This window comes from Prunus avium, chromosome 1 (assembly GCF_965620075.1).
Source record: "Prunus avium chromosome 1, drPruAviu1.hap1.1, whole genome shotgun sequence".
NCBI lineage: Eukaryota > Viridiplantae > Streptophyta > Magnoliopsida > Rosales > Rosaceae > Prunus > Prunus avium.
Genome location: NC_142284.1, coordinates 15,718,923 through 15,737,068, shown reverse-complemented (window position 1 = coordinate 15,737,068; position 18,146 = coordinate 15,718,923). Strand labels below are relative to the sequence as shown.

Below are 18,146 nucleotides of genomic sequence, written 5' to 3'. Positions count from 1 at the left end.
ACGGGATCCAAGGTTAGGGCCTTGATTCAAGTTGATCTACCTGAATAGCTGGCCAATCAAGTTGTTTTGATCGTCGACCCTCTGTGTGAGTTGATCAACCCGTGAGTTAAGGTCCACTTGACTACGCGGGTCGAGTAGAGTGGTGTGCATCGAGCCCAATGGCATGTGGGCTAGGGCTCCATTAGACGCATACATATGTGCATACGTCAAGTGTGGTTGCAAAGGAGGGAGAGAATGGATCTTCTCCAAGATTGGGACGGCGTCAAAGTAGTCGTGGGGCTGTGCAGCAATTCCGGCAGCTGAGTGGTATAGCTGCTACTGTGCTTCGACGGTAGAATAGCGGGACAGAGCAGCTCCTGCAGGATGGCGCGGCAAAGCAGCTTCGGCAATCGACGCTTGCGGCTGTAAAACTGTGGAGGTCACGGGGTCATGTGGCAGCTGTTCTGCAATTCCAGCAGCTGTCTGTAATGGCTGTTCTGCAATTCCAGCAGCTGAAGGTGGTTGCAAAGCAGTAGGAGACAGCTGCAAGGTGTTGGCAACCACGATTTCGTGCGGTTGCATTGAGGTTTCCACCACGAAACCATGAGACGGGCCAGCAGTGGCGGTGTTACTCTTCGTATGTCTTGTATCAACCATGGTTGTTTGAAAAAAGGTGTGGAAAATGGATTTAGAGCACGCTTTAGGTATAATTTCGTGCTCTCAATGAAAACACCAATATGTGGGAGCAATTTTCGTCCCACAAGAATATTAGCCTAAGATTCCTCTTCCTTCGTCGCCGTCTCCTTCTCCCTGCAAAATAGATCGGAGTAAAAGGACCACACCCGGGGGGTGTTGGCCAAAAGCCCTCCGATGCCTAAGTTAGGTTGGGTGTTTCAAGGAAAACGTGGTCGGCGGAGCCTTGTGTGAGAGAGAGAGAAAGAATATGGTGTCTAGGGTTTGTGAGGGATAATTTCTGCAAAGTTTCAATAGGAATTTAGACGTACCTCAACCCTTGTGCGTAGCCAAGTATTTATAAGAGCCTCGGAGGCTAGGGTTTCAGACGAATAATTCCACATATGGAAAGGAATTATTCCCTGATTTGGTGAGGTAGGTGTAATTAGGGATTTGATTAAATCAAATCCCTAATTAAGGTAAGAATCAGATACAGCCCATTTAAATCAAATAACCTCCCAATTAATTTAGGTAACTCCCAATTACGTTAGGTAACTCATAATTAGGTCAAATAATTCCCAAATCGATTGGCCTAATTATTTGACCTAGGGTGAGATACTTTGCTTCCACAATAGAGTTCTCTAAGTATCCATACACAAAAAAGAAAAGCAAAAGCTTAAAGAGTTAGCTTATAGCAAAATCCATGTCCCCATTTCTCTAAACCACACCTGCTGGTGGTAGGTTCCCATCTTCACTCATTTCCCGCTTTCTTTTAAGCAAACAATGATCAAGCACAAAAGAGCAAACTTTGAAAGAACTCATATTACACCACATATGGTTCTTTGCCCTTCATTTAGACATTGAATATTCATCCCCAAACTGAAATTCCAAAGAATCACAAGAAAATATGAAAAAGAAAGAAAACTTATCCATATCCAATATGCAATCCCTTAAAGTTAGTAAACAGAGTTATAAAAAAATATATGTCAAATTAAAGCATTATTCTCAAACAAAAAGTATGATATGGTTGGGAGTTTACAAGTTAAAAATGATATACACAGGTTAATTGTCTTAGACTTTTGATATCATCTTCAAGAAAGAAAATAGATACCGATTAGACTTCTAAGAAGGTTAAATGCAATGGTCACAAAGACCCATAGTAAGCCACCAAATACCAATTAATAACTGCTACAAAAACCATAATAAAACCATAAGGGCATGTGTGGTAGGCCTCACTAAACTAGACTGGGCTAAATAGCAATTAAAACCCATGTTTGGTAAGACAGGGGACTAACTTAAATGAGACTATACAGTCCAACAGTGAAAAAAATGGCTCACTAGCTCTTCTAATATAGTGAACTTGAAATGTGGTTCACAAAATAGCACCATCGCTAAACTGAACAAGCGAGTCCGACACACTGGCCTGGCTTCTCTTCCCTGACGCCATTCATCACTTTCTCTTCCCGCAACTTCTCTACCTCAACAAAATTGAGGTTGAAAAACTGAAGCTCCAAGAAGTGTATTTTCTTGATTGAAAAAACTGAAGCTCCAAGATCTGATTAGACCCAACAACAAAACAAAAGAACGTATTTTTAGAATTTCTTTCGACCCAACTCTGGAAATCCATCTCCTCCGACCCATCGTCGTCCACTGCACTGCTCCCAGCCCAGCAACATCAATGGCTCCCTCTCACTTCTCTGCCCCCAACCCCAGCAACATCTATTGGTTTATTAAAAAAACCCAGATATGGATTTGGTTGTTGAAGAAATAGAGGGGAAATAGAGAAAAATAGGGAGAGAGAAGGAGGAGGGGAGGGGGGCTTGGTTGACGAATGAAGGGGAGAAAAAAAGAAGAGGGGGGAGGGGGGAGGGGGGGAGGGGTGGGAGAAGGGGAGGAACTTGGGGGAGAGAGGACGGAAGGGGTGGGTGGGGTTTGGGATATTTGTTTTGGTTTTAAAATATTATCTTTAAGAATATTAAAAATCAGCTTCTATAAAAAAAAAAATATATATAAGAATTCGATTTATTTTCTTTTTATTATTGTTTAAAATTTTTGAATTGGGTTTCTTTGTAGAAATTATTTATTTTTAAGTTAAAATCCCTAATTAAATTTAAATATTACAAGAATTATTTTTAGCCCGACACAGCACCAAATATAGGTCTTCACTATTTTTACAATCTAGCTAAACGTAGGTCAGTACTTAATCCAGCTTAGGCCAATCCGAGCTAATCCAAGACAGTCCCAGGATTTAGTCCAGTCCAAGACAGTCCCAGGATTTAGTCCAGTCCATGACAGTCCGCCGTACCAAATGACCCATAATAAACTAGAAATACAAGAACACTAAAATGCCAATACAACATCACCAAATTAGCAATACACTAGCAAAAACACAACAATACGACATTAATGGCAACAACAAAACAACAGCAGTCCAAGCATCAATCCACAAAGAACAAACTCATTCACTGTTTCAAACAAGGAATCATCAGAATAAGACAATTTTAGAGAAACCCCGAAACCAATTTCAGTGAAACCCCTAAACCAATTTCAGAGAAACCCCTAAACCCCAAACCCATTTTAGAGAAACCCCTAAACCCTAAACCAATTTCGAACAAACCACTAAACCAATTTCATAGAAACTCATAAACCATAATCCAACTTCAGAGAAACCCCTAAGTTGTAAGAAAATGGCAATGAACAGTACCTGTTGGAGGGGAACGATGGAGTTGAGCTTCAATGAACAGATTCCGCTGGGAGAGGAAGAGAGAAGAGAGAAGAGAGAAGAGAGAAGAGAGAAGAGAGAGTGAGAGCTGAGCGATGAGAGAGTGAAGAGAAAGTGAGAGACGGAGCCAAGAGAGAGCTGAGAGAGAACCTCAGCAAAAGTGATATGTGTGCAATAAGTGGACAATAAATATATATTTATAGGTGATAGTTCCAAAAAATTTAGGGAGATGTGGTATTTTCAGTTAAAATTATAAAAAAGGTGGCATTTAGAGGTATGTCCCAATCTTATTTGAATTGACACATCAACATTGATGTGACAACTATACTTATTTGCATTGCCCCATCATACTATACTTGCCTCATTCCTCACATTAGGCACCTATACCTTGCCCATACATCACACTAGAGAACTGTACTTTGTCAAGAAACATGAAGTAAATTAGCCATCACACAATTTTTTATTATTATTACTAAATTAGGCCTCACACAATTTTAGTAATAAAAAAAATTCATTTAGTAATTCTACATGTTTATAGTTTCTACCATTTAAATAAATAAATTAAGGTTCACACAATTTTACAATGGTTACTAAAATGACCTTGTCTCATGACTTGGAGGAAGAAATTTTTTTGCTAAAATGATTAGGCAAAATGCCACAAAAATAGTCGAATCACAACTCCAAATTATACCTTATCCTTGAAAGATGCTCTACAAAAAATATGCGGACATTTTTGGTATTTTATTTGAATCCAACTTTTTAAATTTAAAAACAGAATTTGAGCCCAAAGCTAAAAAAGAAATATATGTTTAGTAGTCCTAGTTTTGAAAACCAAAACTAAAAAATAACTCAAAACACTCGAACTCAAATACTTGAAAATAGAAAGAAGAGACTTTTCTTTAGAAACTGTTTCAAGTTGCATACTAAACAAGTGTTTGAATCTTAAAACATGAATTTTAAAATTCCTTATTTTTAAGAAAATTCAAAGGTTTTTTAGTTCCCTATTTGAATAGGATACAAAATGAGTTTTGAATGTTATAAAATTAATTTTTAAAACTACTTATTTTTTAAAAAAATAAAATTTTTTAAGTTTCCTGCTTAAATAGGATACCAAACGCAAATCTCAAATTATTATTTTTTTTTTTGACAAAATCTCATTTGTGTGGATGTTTTAGACACCAACTATTTAACCTTTCCGAAAAATATCTAGGAAAATTGAGTTAAAGTCAAACAAATATATAAAAAAGAAGATTTTTTCTTTTCTGAATATTTATTTCGTGGTTTTCAGCGGAAAGGAACACAACCATTAAATTTTGGTGAGCTTTTTTGCGTAGAGGACCCGGACAAAATTGGATCTATTTTAGGGATTGCGATTCGCTTACTGACACGTGGCCTGATCAAATTAAAAAAAGACAAGTACCTCTCACTTCTCCAAATCTTCCTCATCATCATCATCACCATCATCATCATGGACTGATCTCTGCTTCCAAACCCAAACCTCACTCACTCTCTCTGTCACTCACACACTCTCTCTCTCTCATCTCTCTCTCTCTCTCTCTCTCTCTCTCTCTCTCTCTCTAGTCTTTGCTTCTGAATTCTTTGGCATTTGGTCGAATGGATTGCGTGCATTCGCTGCACACCTCCGCTTCCTCCCAACTCCGTCGCCACAAGCAATTCCGATTCCTCCACCATCAGCATCAATGCCTTGGAAGCCTTGCGGTGCCGCCCTTCTTCGGCTATAAGAGGAATTTTCGTCCTCTCTGCCACCAATCCAACGCTCGTCTGATCCTCTGTAGTGCTGGTGTTTCCTCAGCTCAATCCATGTAATACGCTTTTGTCTAATTTTCTTAATTCCCTCTGTATTTTTCGCTCTAGTTCCTCATTTTTTGTTTTTGGCATTTTCTCAGTTACCAAACGGAAATTGGGTATCCATCTTACTGCACAAGGAGAATATGATATTTATTTTCTTAGGCACACTAAAGTCTTAACCTTTTTTGGAGGAGTTATTTATTTTGCTAAATGTCTTGTGCAATAGATTTGTTCTGCTGTGTTTTAGATGGCATTTAAGGGAAGATATTCATTGACCAACTTCCCGGAAGTAACTTGAATGCACGAACTTTAAGTTGTCTGAGAATAACTTTGGTCACTACAAATTCAACTTTAGGGATTAATTTCAAAGTTGTGCAATTAGTGAAAGCGGTTCAACTCATGTTCTTTATGTGCTGCATAAAATATGTTTGATCATTTGCAAATTGCAACAATGTTACTCCAAAGAGATGACCAAACATGCATTGAAGTCTAGTTTTCTGGGGATTGGAATAGGACAAGTTATAATAAAGTCATTCTTATTAATTTTTTCTGTTGGCAGAGAAGAGGAGAAGGAAAGCAAGATGAAGTCCAAGTCCAAGTCTGGGAATGAGAAGGTTCGGCTTAATGTTCGATTGGATCACCAAGTTGAGTTTGGTGAGAGTGTTGCGATTTTGGGATCGATAAAGGAATTGGGATCATGGAAGAAGAAGGTGCCTATGATTTGGACCGAGAGCGGATGGGTATGCAGCTTGGAGTTCAAAGGGGGTGAGTCTGTTGAGTATAAGTTTTTGACTGTAAGGGCAGACAAGAGTGTGCTTTGGGAAGTTGGTGATAACCGTGTCTTGAAACTTCCCAAAGGAGGAAGTTTTGGGATTGTTAGTCATTGGAATGCAACAGGGGAGGCTGTGGATTTGCTGCCTTTGGAGAAAGAGGAGGATGTGGAATATAATGGGTCTACAATTGTTGATGCTGTTCGTACTCCAGAGGTGGGGACTAGTCCTTTTGTTGGTCAGTGGAAGGGGAATGCTACCTCATTTATGCGGTCGAATGAGCATGGAAACCGTGAAGCAGGAAGAATATGGGATACTTCAGGTCTTGAAGGTTTGGCTCTAAAGTTAGTTGAAGGTGATCGAAATGCAAGGAATTGGTGGCAAAAGGTACCTCGATTGATTGACTTTTATCTGAATTTTCAAAATCTATGAGATTTATTCAGTAAATATGGAATTGAATGTTGTCTCAGCTTTTCTGAGATACCATTTACATTAACAATCGCTTTCTGAATACTTATTTATCTCTTGTTGTGTGTTTTAAAGTTTTACACATTGTTCAAGAAGCTTTGATGTTTGAATTCAAACAGGGAGTTATGCCTTTGGGTTGTTTTATATGAAATCTGTCATGACGGTATCTTTATTATTATTTTATTAATTTTGGACTGCTGACGGGATCTTGCCAAACTTGTTTTCTTATTTGATACCTTTAGATTTCAAACATGGTTAGTGCTCATATATTGTTCTTCATGTTATGTGGCTCAAGTTTTGGTGAATTTTTTTCTTTCTTTAATTGTTAATTTGTTGAAATTTCTTCCGATCATAAGCCACCAGAACTTTTCCGTGTTCATCTAATTGATTGTGGCCATTGACTGTTACAATTGATATCAAATTACAATAATATGATAATACTTTAACGATTTAGGTATACTAAAGCTAGTAGTCAGCTTCTAATTATGTAATTTGAAGTCCTTATATGTAGGAGACCTTGTCAACAAAGATAAAAAGGTGGTTTTATTACAAGTTGTTGCTCCAGTTCATAGATTAATTAAATCCAAATTTCATTTTATATGGTTGAAATGTTTTATTTTGTCAGTTTTCTTAATTTCAAAATCCTTTTTTTCATTGCTTTAATTGTACACCTTTTAATGTTGAAGCTTGAAGTTGTACGCGATCTACTTGTTGGAAGTTCACAAAGCGAGGACCGGTTGGATGCTCTCATAAATTCTGCCATTTATTTGAAGGTTTTTCTCGTTCTTTTATTTTTGACTTTCATTCTTATTTTGGCTTTTGCTGGCAATACTTAGATTTTCTTGGTAATGCAGTGGATAAACACAGGCCAAATTCCTTGCTTTGAAGGTGGAGGTCATCATCGACCAAACCGGCATGCTGAGATTTCCAGGGTTATATTTCGAGAACTGGAAAGAATTTCCTGTAGGAAAGATACTTCACCCCAGGTGGTCTTTCGTCTTGTTTGACATGGATTTGGACCAACCATTGATTTTGGTGGTTTTTTTATAATTTTTTAGTAATGACAATTGTGAGTTAATTATGTTTTTCATTGAAATAGACTTCTATGTAAAAGATAATCTCATCAGAGCTATGCCAAATGGACCCTAACTTGAATAGAGGATAAGATTAGTTCTTATTCATGACGTTGCGTGCCTTCACTTCCAGAATTTGATTTCTAGGAAATTTCCATCTATGATATAGGAAATTTCCCAAATAATTTAACTCTATCATGTTAGTTCCTTTGGTAGCTTAGTGAATCTTTGTTTTATATGTCTGATTCCGGGAACCAGAAAAACAAGTTAAGTTTTGTGTAGAGAGAAAAGAACGCATCTAGTGCAATAGATAGTCCTATAGTTTCTCTGATTACTCAAACTTGTAAATAGTGAGAGTAGAATACATTAGTGCTAGGACTTGATTGGTTCTAGGACAAAAAATATTAACGTTTAGATGTCCATTGAAAAATTGTACCTAGCATTAAAATTTAGAAATTGGAAGAATATATGATGCAGAAATGATCAAGTGCAATAGAAATTTACATTTCTTTCTCCTTTTAAGCATGTGAAAAGGATTTTATAGATGTAAACTGAACAACAGTGAACAGCAGTCCACCAAGAAGATACAATCAAATCTTATAAAACCAACAGGGATGACCATTAAGATTTCAGAAATGACTTAAGATACAGCTGCTCCCCAAATCCACTCAAGAAAAGGCAATGGAGTATTTTTAAATTTGAATCCCACAGCAATTCCCAAAGTCTAAAGTCTATCCCACTAGAAATTCACTTCCTCCCGACCTTTTCCCTAACAAATCCTACCGACTCTTTCCAGCCAAAGAAACCAGATATTTCCATCACACTATAATACAAACAAAACTTGGCCTTTCTCCTTCAAAGCACAATGTTCTTGATAAATAATGATGCAGAGACAGAATCACTAGGAGTTCACATATCTTTGCATACTTATTCATATCTGCACCTTGTCCTTTTGCTTTGTAACTTCTTATTTTGCTTTGTAACTTCTAATGTCCAGGAAGCACTGGTTGTCCGCAAAATTCATCCATGTCTGCCATCTTTCAAGGCAGAGTTTACTGCATCTGTTCCCCTAACACGAATAAGAGACATTGCTCATCGGAATGATATCCCTCATGACCTCAAGGTTACACTTTTCTGTCGATTGGTGCATATATTTCTATTACAATTAATGTTGTTTTGATATTGAACAATTTTATAAACTTCAGCAAGAAATTAAGCATACTATACAAAACAAGCTTCACCGCAATGCCGGCCCTGAAGATCTAGTTGCTACAGAAGCAATGCTTGCAAGAATAACAAAGAACCCTGGAGAGTATAATGAAGCATTTGTGGAGCAGTTCAAGATATTCCATCATGAACTCAAAGACTTCTTCAATGCTGGAAGGTTTTGACATGAAATAAATTTTGCATCCAGTAACATCTCTTTTTCTGATGAATAAAATAATATTTCAGAAAAATATTATGGAACTTAGTTTAAATGATATTCTACATCAACATAAACTTCTCTACAAGATGTTGAGAAAATAATATCCATGCAGTGTGGCTGAACCTCTTAAAACTTGAACTTCTATTTACTTATAGGGTTCTTGTTTCCATTTTCAAAATTCACATAAAAGTATATGCTACTATGGATGCGGAATTCCTACTCTACTACAACTAAATTATCAAAAAGTAAGGCAGAGGAGAAGTGTGTAGAGCCTTACCCCTGAATTTATAGGAGATAGTCATAGGCATGATATTGGGAGATCTGTTTTATCCACAGGGATAAAAGGTAGAAAATCTGTGAGGGAAAGCATGTTTGACCTTTCTTGAACATGTGGAATATAATGGTTTAAGGGACCCTGGTAAGAATTTGAATTCCAACCTCTTTTTTCCTTATGTGGAGAAATTAAGGAGGTAACTAGGCTCTTAATAGATGTTTGAAGATGAGTCGATTAGGAAATTTATATATCTTATCCACTCTGTTGTCTATGATTCATACTTGGGTGCTTTTGTCACTTCCATATATTTTTTTCAACCCGCTTATATCAGAAAAAAACTTTAACAAAAACTTGTTTCAACCAGATTTAAGAGTTCAATTTTAAACAATGTGCAAAAAACTATTAATATATCTTGTAGTTTAACAATGCTTTTAGAAATTATTTTTACTTATGTACTAACCAAAATATTTCCCTAAAGTTCAAAATAAACTTGATTAACTTGTATATGAGGATAATTGTGTTAAACTCGGAGTGACCAAAGCTACTGCCCACTCTCAGCTTCATGTTTGAAATGTTGGCTTGGAGTGATTGATCTTCTATTAAATTTGCTTGTTTATTAATATGCCTTGATTTATAATTGGAATTTTGAGTGCTGCTGATGTGATATTTGGTTTTGACTATGTGCTAGCCTCGCTGAACAACTTGAATCCATCAAAGACTCTATCGATGATAAAGGCCAGTCAGCTCTTGCATTGTTTTTGGAGTGCAAAAAGGTAGACCTTCATATTTAATTTGCTTCAATTTCATGTATTGGAGTGATTTTATGTTTTGAAGCAGGCATATGAAGATCCTTCTGATCTAAATTATGTGAAGTTCAATTTTGGCCAATATTCTATTGCTTATTTGTTTAGTTTTATTTTATTTTTTGTTATGTGGTCATGCTGATTTAAAATTTTATGCCTACAATTATTAGGCATAAAACTTGCACACCTAAATTTTGTTATTGTTGTTGTGTGGGGTTCATAAAACAAACTGGACAGTGGTTCAATTTTACATGACACCTAGAGATAGCGTTCAATTTACATGACGCCTAGAGTTGTTTTTACAATCTGTCATGTGGGCCAACTAATATTTATTTTACAATCTAAGGTTACTAATATACATTATCCAACCCACCCATTTTCATCCTATATACCCACTTTCTCTTCTCATACTTGACTTTTTCTTAAGTCTTAACTTGTAACAAAATAAACTTACCATTGGTTTTCTTTTTTAAATTCTATTCTTTGACTATTTAGGTAGCTGGCATACTAATCCTCATCAGTTCGTCATCATCTTTGGGTTGGGCCCTCTCACAATGTGTCCCTATAAAATCTAAGATGGTGACAACTGAGGCTGTTGTCAATTTGGCACCCTCCTTATCAGTTCTGAGACTTGAAGTTGGATCAAGGCCTTTTTTGTGTTAAGAATTTCAGCTCCTTAAGGAGCATATACATCTAAGTCATTTATATATTTTTGAGTTATTTTGTAGTTGGATTAGGTATTATCTTGTTTACTGCACTCCTGAAGTGTAACATAATCTAACTGCTTAAGCAAAAAGTTACACCCTTTACCCCTTGAAAGGAAGGATATGACAATTATTTTTCATCAAATCAACAAAGTCATGATTTATAAGTATGGGTGCTGTTTACTAGGGATTTTTAATTTCTATTGGTATTTCCTTTTTGAGTTTAATTTTGTCAGTGGTGTTTGATTTATGATGGCATAATCTTATGAACACTGTTTACTTTCAATAAAAAAATTTCAGAGTTTGGATACTTTAGAAGTATCAAACAAAGGCTTGGGAAAGAATGGCACGGATCTGTTATTCAAGACCATGAAATCTTTGAGTGACCTGAGAGAAATAATTGCCAAGGGTCTTGAAAGTGGCCTTAGAAATGATGCTTCTGATACAGCAGTGGCTATGCGTCAAAAGGTGAGATCATTTTTCGTAATTATTTAGCAAAAGCTTCGATTGAAACAATTAACTAGTTCAGAATTTCATGATTTTGCTCCCAATGTTTATCTATTTCTTTCTTCATCTCTCTGTGAACAAATACAGTGGCGTCTTTGCGAGATTGGACTTGAGGACTATTCATTTATTCTTTTAAGCAGGTAGGAACATAATTCTTTGCTCTAAAACCAGATTCTGGATTAGTATTATTTAAGTTTCTTTCATTTCACATGATAAATACTAGGGAAATTTAATCCCTCCTGAACTTGCACCCCTATGTCTAAGTAGTGTTCGAAGTTTCTATTTGAGCAATGCCCCCCCACCCCCTTGAAAATGGAAAATGCCTTGTAGCCCCTTCATCACAACCTGTCAAATGCTACCAACTGTGTGACTTGCATGTGATATTCAAGGCTGAAATGATATATAGGAAAAATATTTAATAATTTTAAAATAAATATTAATTCATTATCTCCACAAATTTCACCACATTGAGAATTGAAGACTCAGTACCTTCAGAACTGGTTCTTCTCTACAGTGGAACCACCAGTAAGTGGCCATAGAGTTGCTTATTGTTGGTCGAACCTGACTCACATAACTTGAGTTCATCATACGCACAGAAACTGTGCAGGAAAATTTTCGTTACAATTTGGTTTCTTTGGTTATTATAATACCTTTGTGCTCACAGGAACTTATCATAAGTTATTGAGTAATGGTGGGTACGTTGTTTGCTCAGAGATAAGGATGCCTGTCTTTGCGTTAGTCACTGTTAATATTGCAAAGAAGAATGTCCTGTGTTTTCTTAATTGTCTCATTTTTTTAAAAATTTATTCATTAGTATGTTACTTTAGCTTTGAGTGGTGTCACGTTCCTGTGGCAATTTGAGAAATTCAAAATTTTACCTTACTTTAGGGGAAACATTGCTCGAATCAAAAGTTCTCATGTAATTTCCCCCAAACCTAAACATTCTTCTTTTCATGAATCATTGGCATATTTGGCACTTGTCAATGGAAGACTGATCCAACCTCCGTTCAGTATGAGTTAGCATTTAGCTATAGTACTATCATAAACTTTTGTTTCAGAAAACCATAACTGTTTCAGGATCACAATAAAAAGTGAAAGATGTTCTAGTCAATTAGTCTAGTTTACAGAAAAATGTTCTGGGTGTTAATTACATTATTGACAATCATTGATTTGGTTAGATTCCTTAATGAGCTTGATGCTTTGGGAGGGGCTCATTGGCTGGCAGAAAACGTGAAATCAAAGGATGTAAGCCCTTGGAATGATCCACTTGGTGCACTTATTGTCGGTATTCATCAGCTAAGATTATCTGGTTGGAAGCCTGAAGAATGTGCTGCTATTGAAAATGAACTCCTTGCATGGAAAGCAAGAGGTCTTTCTGAAAGGGAAGGTAACTTTCTTATCATTTTGTCATGCATTAACTCTTGCATCATATAGCTGGCATACTTTTGATAGTGTTCAAACAGCCCAACCTTTTGTTTCAATTTTCCTCTTGTTCTGTTCATGAAGGAAGTGAAGATGGCAAAATAATCTGGGGACTAAGGCATAAAGCTACTCTTGATAGAGCCAGGAGGCTAACTGAAGAATATTCTGAAGCATTTCTTCAAATATTTCCCCAAAACGTCCAGGTATCTTTTGAGAAAAATAAAATTTGGTTGATGAGGCCAAATAAGGCGTCCTGTACAACAAAGCTTGTATGGAATCTCTTTGGATGATGATTAACGCATCAAATCCTTGTTTATAAACAATTGAACCACAATATGTTTTGATTTGAAGCAATTCTTGAAAATACATGCCAAATGTTCTGGGCGTATATACTACATTTATTTTGTGGTCCAATGATGTGTATTTCTTTGATAAATCTTCTTTGAGCCTTTTCATTCTCTCTTAGCTGTTCAATATTATTTCTACCAGTTGACTTAATTCATCAGCATATGAAAATTGCTAAAATCTAGAACAAATTTCAACTGGAATTACAACAATTCTTGCAGATATTAGGAAAAGCTTTTGGAATCCCTGAGAACAGTGTAAGGACATATGCTGAAGCTGAGATTCGCGCTGGGTATGTTTATCTGTTAAATATATCTTTGTTCATTTAGCATAATTTTTTAGGCATGTATATAGTGGTGCTATATGGGAACTATTATTGTCTGACTTTCTACCTGCAAATGCCATGTCCAGTGTAATATTCCAGGTTTCAAAACTCTGCACCCTTCTTTTAAAAGCTGTTAGAACTGTCATTGGTTCTCAAGGTTGGGATGTTATTGTGCCGGGAGCTGCTCTGGGAACATTAGTTCAGGTAACCTCCATGATTGATCGCCTTAAGTGCAAAATAGCATCAACATCGAGTATCATCTTTCAAGTTAGTTATAGGGAGATTCTCCAATAAGTATTTAATGTTAAGGATTGGTTACATAATTCTAATCTTGGCCATTGGAGTGCATTCATTAAATGTGTTGGTAGAGATTAGAAGTATGTAACAAATCCTTAAATACTTATTGGAGAATGTCCCGTTCGTTATATATATAATATTTAAAGTTTGTGTTTTTCTATCCAAAAATATCTTTCTAGCTGAATACATCCCTAAAATAAAAGGTTTAAGATTCAGCTTATATGTCTTCATGGAATTTAAACTTATTTATAAGGGCTTAGTACAAAACAAGGATTGGAATGTTGAAGTTGAACACCATGTCAAAGTTCAAAAAGTACAGATTTACAGAGATCAAATATCGACATATTTTGAAAAAGAAAAAAAGGAATAATAAAAGTGATAGACATAAATAAATTTATTTGGAAACTTAGAATATTCTTAGGTATTAAATTAGGTGAAAGAACTTTTAAAGTCATATGAACTAAATAAAATGTACATATGATGTGTTTATGCATACAGAAAAAGAATTAAGTACCTAGTAATGATTGCATTGTCACAATTATTTAGTTCGCAGTTACCCATATATACTACTATAACTTCAGGTTGAGAGGATTGTCCCTGGGTCAATACCATCTACTGTGGAAGGACCAATCGTTCTCGTGGTCAACAGAGCAGATGGAGATGAAGAGGTTTTCCATTTCGCTTATTCTTATATTTTTAGTCCTGACAGTAGCAATGTAACACAATCAAATTACCATTCTTTTCTGACAGTTCATATATCTGGCAGGTTACAGCTGCTGGGAGTAACATTGTGGGAGTCGTACTTCTGCAAGAGCTTCCCCACTTATCTCATCTTGGTGTCAGAGCTCGACAAGTATGTCTTTTCTGTCCAATTTTCAAGTCATTATATGCTTTTGAAATGAATATGTGTATACATATACATATGATATATATTTCTAATCAATAAACTGTGATGGTGATCTGCAGGAGAAGGTTGTGTTCGTGACATGTGAAGATGATGACAAAGTTTCCGATATACAAAAACATAAGGGAAAATATGTTAGGTTAATTTTTCTGAACTTTTGAAGTCTCTTTGAAACATGCTTAAAAAATTCATCTCCTATTATTGGCATGCATCAAGTAATTGATGCTTCGAGACTTGCATCTGTAGCAGTATTTTTGTTATTTACTTTTATGCCTCAAATTTTTGAAATTTTCAGGTTAGAAGCATCCCCTACAAGTGTTGATATACATCCTTCATCAGAAAACAGCAATGGCAGTTTTGCAGTGAAAAATCTTTCAGGTGATGCTGCACCCAAGATTGAAGCCCTTGGCACCCATGATCCTTCCCAGTCTCCTACTAAAGCCCCATACTTCCAGAAGGTAATGTAGAGTTTTGTTTTATTTTTAATCTTTTTCCTCAATCCCAAAATGTTAACCAACTTTTTCTTTTGGTCATTGATGTTGATTTTCATCATCAGAAATTATGTTGCCTGTGAATATGTTAATAGTTGTTTCCTCATCTAGGGTGTTTCTGGTGGAATTTTACTACTTGCTGATGCAGAAGCACAGACTTCAGGCGCAAAGGCTGCAGCTTGTGGTCGTTTAGCTTCTTTGGCAGCAGTATCTGACAAAGGTAATTTTTATGGTGGTTACGACCGCATTTTCTTCCAAACAAAACCTTATTCATCCTCTTTTGGACTTTTTCTCTGTAACAAGTCATGGTTTATGTTTCAAATCTGCTATGGTAATTCAAACCTTATGACATTAAAATCTCCCGTCACCACCCAAGGTTCTCCAGATCTCCCACTCACCTTTCCCCACTGCTCCCACAACTACCTCCTCATACTGACACCATTAGGACCATAGACTCCTGAAAATTTCAAATCAAAGCCATCTTCCATACAGTAAAAATGGCAATAAATCAAATTAGAGCACACCATGAGTCTAACTTCTTGTGTAGCCTATATAGAATTATCCTCTCACCCTTAGCACCAAACTGGATCCAAACTCACTCACTCCACATACCTACTATTCATTTGTACTGAACCATAGGAAAAGACATGGACAAGACATGTTCAGTCACAAATCCCTATTTTTATTCTTTATACATTACATATTGCCTCCAGATGAATAGAGCTGTTGAAATTTGATGGGACGAACATACAGGCCTTCTTTTCCGGTTACAACATACAGGCCTTTAAGTTCACTTTACCACTTCTTGGGCCTCAATTCGTCTTTACTTTGAATTCTGCTTTCAATTTGAGTTTGGCACAGAGAAAACATTAACTTGTGAACTTATAAAGTGTGCATCTATTCTTTAAAATTTATAAGAAATGTTTTTAAAAGCAAAGAACAATTACCATTTTGGCTGGAAAGGTAAATGACCCTTGATTGAAAAGTGGATGTTCTCAAATTTTTACAGAAATAATGTATCTTTTGCCTTATGGGACTGCTGGGTTATGAGTTTAATGCATTTGATAAGATAAATGTTTTCTTATTATCCTTGTCTACTTGTGCAGCTTTTGACATCCCTTGAATTTTAATGAACTTATTCATCTTGCGGGGAATTTATCAAATGTCCATATCCATCAAGTAAATAGTGATATTTATTTGAAAGGAGAAAAGAAAAAACTTAAAGATAACCGTGATATGAATTTTGCTTCTACTTTTAACAATTGATTCATGATGAATGATGGATTTGTCCATCCATGTGATTTATGATAAAATGAAGCCATTTAAATTTCACTAAAAACAAAATTATCTTAGGCGTGCATTAGGATGTCCTGTAGACAATTGTTGCATACAATAAACATGGGATTGTGGATTGCGCAATAGATATCAGCCATTTTCCTGCATATATTGTTATTCCATCACATTGACTTGAGGACTGGTTTTTCATTGGCAGTTTATAGTGACCAAGGGGTACCAGCTTCATTTAATGTCCCTGTAGGGGCAGTGATACCATTTGGATCTATGGAATTGGCATTAGAGCAAAGCAAATCCACCGATTTATTCTTGTCCTTTCTAGATAAGATAGAAACACTGAAGCCGGAAGGTGGGGAACTTGACCAACTTTGCAGTCAGCTCCAGGAACTAGTCTCTTCCCTACAGCCCCCGAAAGACATCATTAATGACATTGGGAGAATATTTCCAGGCAATGCACGCCTAATTGTTCGTTCAAGTGCTAATGTCGAGGACTTAGCTGGAATGTCGGCAGCTGGATTATATGACTCGATACCCAATGTTAGTGTTTCAAATCCAACAGTTTTTGCAAATGCTATTAGCAGAGTGTGGGCTTCACTTTACACTCGGAGGGCAGTTTTGAGCCGTCGATCTGCAGGTGTACCTCAGAAGGAAGCTACAATGGCAATTCTGGTGCAAGAAATGCTTTCACCAGACTTATCATTTGTGCTTCATACCGTCAGCCCAACGGACCAAGATCATAATTCTGTTGAGGCTGAAATTGCTTCTGGCCTTGGTGAAACTTTGGCTTCAGGCACTAGAGGCACACCTTGGCGTCTGTCATCTGGGAAATTTGATGGGAATGTGCGAACACTGGCATTTGCGAATTTCAGTGAGGAGCTACTTGGTACAGGCCCTGCTGATGGGGAGGTTATCCATTTGACTGTAGACTACAGCAAGAAACCATTAACTGTTGATCCAATTTTCCGTCAGCAGCTTGGTCAGCGCCTCAGTACAGTGGGATTTTTCCTTGAGCAGAAGTTTGGCTGCCCACAGGACATAGAAGGATGTGTTGTTGGCAAAGATATCTATATAGTCCAGACACGACCGCAGCCCCTATAAAATCTCTGTTTGTAACCTTATGAGCCAGGTAGCATTGATCTGGGTAGTATTACCCGTGGTTCCAAAAACTGTGCCATGTTTGGGTACTCATTGTAGGCAGCTGCTGTATGCATGATCTTCAGGAAACTTAATGGAACGACCATCTTGCAGTTGCTGAATGTACCAGTATATAGAAAGTATTGCATTCGTATGCTTGTTTGCTGAACGGTACGTCAGTGTATGGCTTCTGTATGCTTATAGATATGATAAGTAGACAACTTTCAGTAGGTTGAGGAAGGTTGAAAGGATATAATCTGAATAATTCATAGTTCTGTTGTATTGTTGTATGTTTGATCACTTATAGGGTTTCTGTAATCATATAATAACATCATTATCAAACCCAAGCAAAATAATGGTCCGTGCTTTATATAAATAATAATTTGGATCAGTCATGTCTAATATATCGATCTTCAATTCTTCACTAAAGCAGACATGCTGACAGGTATTTTTCTTTCTTTGTAAACTCCCATATCCAATGGGTACTGATAGCCCTTCAATGACAACGTAAAGTTCTGTTACAGTGGCCATAATAGAGGAGAGAAACTTAGCTACACACCCGGGATGCGTTTTAACTTTTCCACATGGTAATGCATTGGCTTGGGATACCGTAACAGTGGCATCTTCGGTGTAGGTAAGTATATACTTGAGCCCAGAGGCAGAGGCACCAACCAACTATTAACCCAGGTTTTATCTACCAACTGCGTAGACAGATCTATAAAAGAGTA

General features: G+C 36.6%; 1 protein-coding gene across 1 annotated transcript; it reads left to right on the top strand.

Annotated features, from left to right (window-relative positions):
* Positions 1-4,759: 4,759 nt before the first annotated feature.
* On the top strand, positions 4,760-17,820 carry LOC110749420 (chloroplastidic phosphoglucan, water dikinase (ATGWD3)). Its single transcript, XM_021949535.2, has 19 exons — positions 4,760-5,196; positions 5,742-6,339; positions 7,107-7,193; positions 7,275-7,406; positions 8,491-8,616; positions 8,699-8,877; positions 9,882-9,966; positions 11,001-11,168; positions 11,295-11,347; positions 12,386-12,594; positions 12,714-12,832; positions 13,196-13,266; positions 13,386-13,503; positions 14,178-14,264; positions 14,363-14,449; positions 14,563-14,639; positions 14,796-14,958; positions 15,103-15,211; positions 16,484-17,820. The coding sequence occupies exons 1-19, from the start codon at positions 4,988-4,990 to the stop codon at positions 17,380-17,382; spliced, it is 3,576 nt and encodes a 1,191-aa protein (XP_021805227.2). The 5' UTR covers positions 4,760-4,987; the 3' UTR covers positions 17,383-17,820.
* Positions 17,821-18,146: the final 326 nt, after the last annotated feature.

What these genes read in the sequence shown, in the direction of transcription:
- LOC110749420 (XM_021949535.2), top strand. Translation starts at nt 4,988, where the DNA reads ATGGATTGCGTGCATTCGCTGCACACCTCCGCTTCCTCCCAACTCCGT. An exon ending in CAGTGGCTATGCGTCAAAAG is followed by an intron (nt 11,169 to 11,294) that starts GTGAGATCATTT and finishes GAACAAATACAG; the next exon opens with TGGCGTCTTTGCGAGATTGG. An exon ending in TATTTCCCCAAAACGTCCAG is followed by an intron (nt 12,833 to 13,195) that starts GTATCTTTTGAG and finishes CAATTCTTGCAG; the next exon opens with ATATTAGGAAAAGCTTTTGG.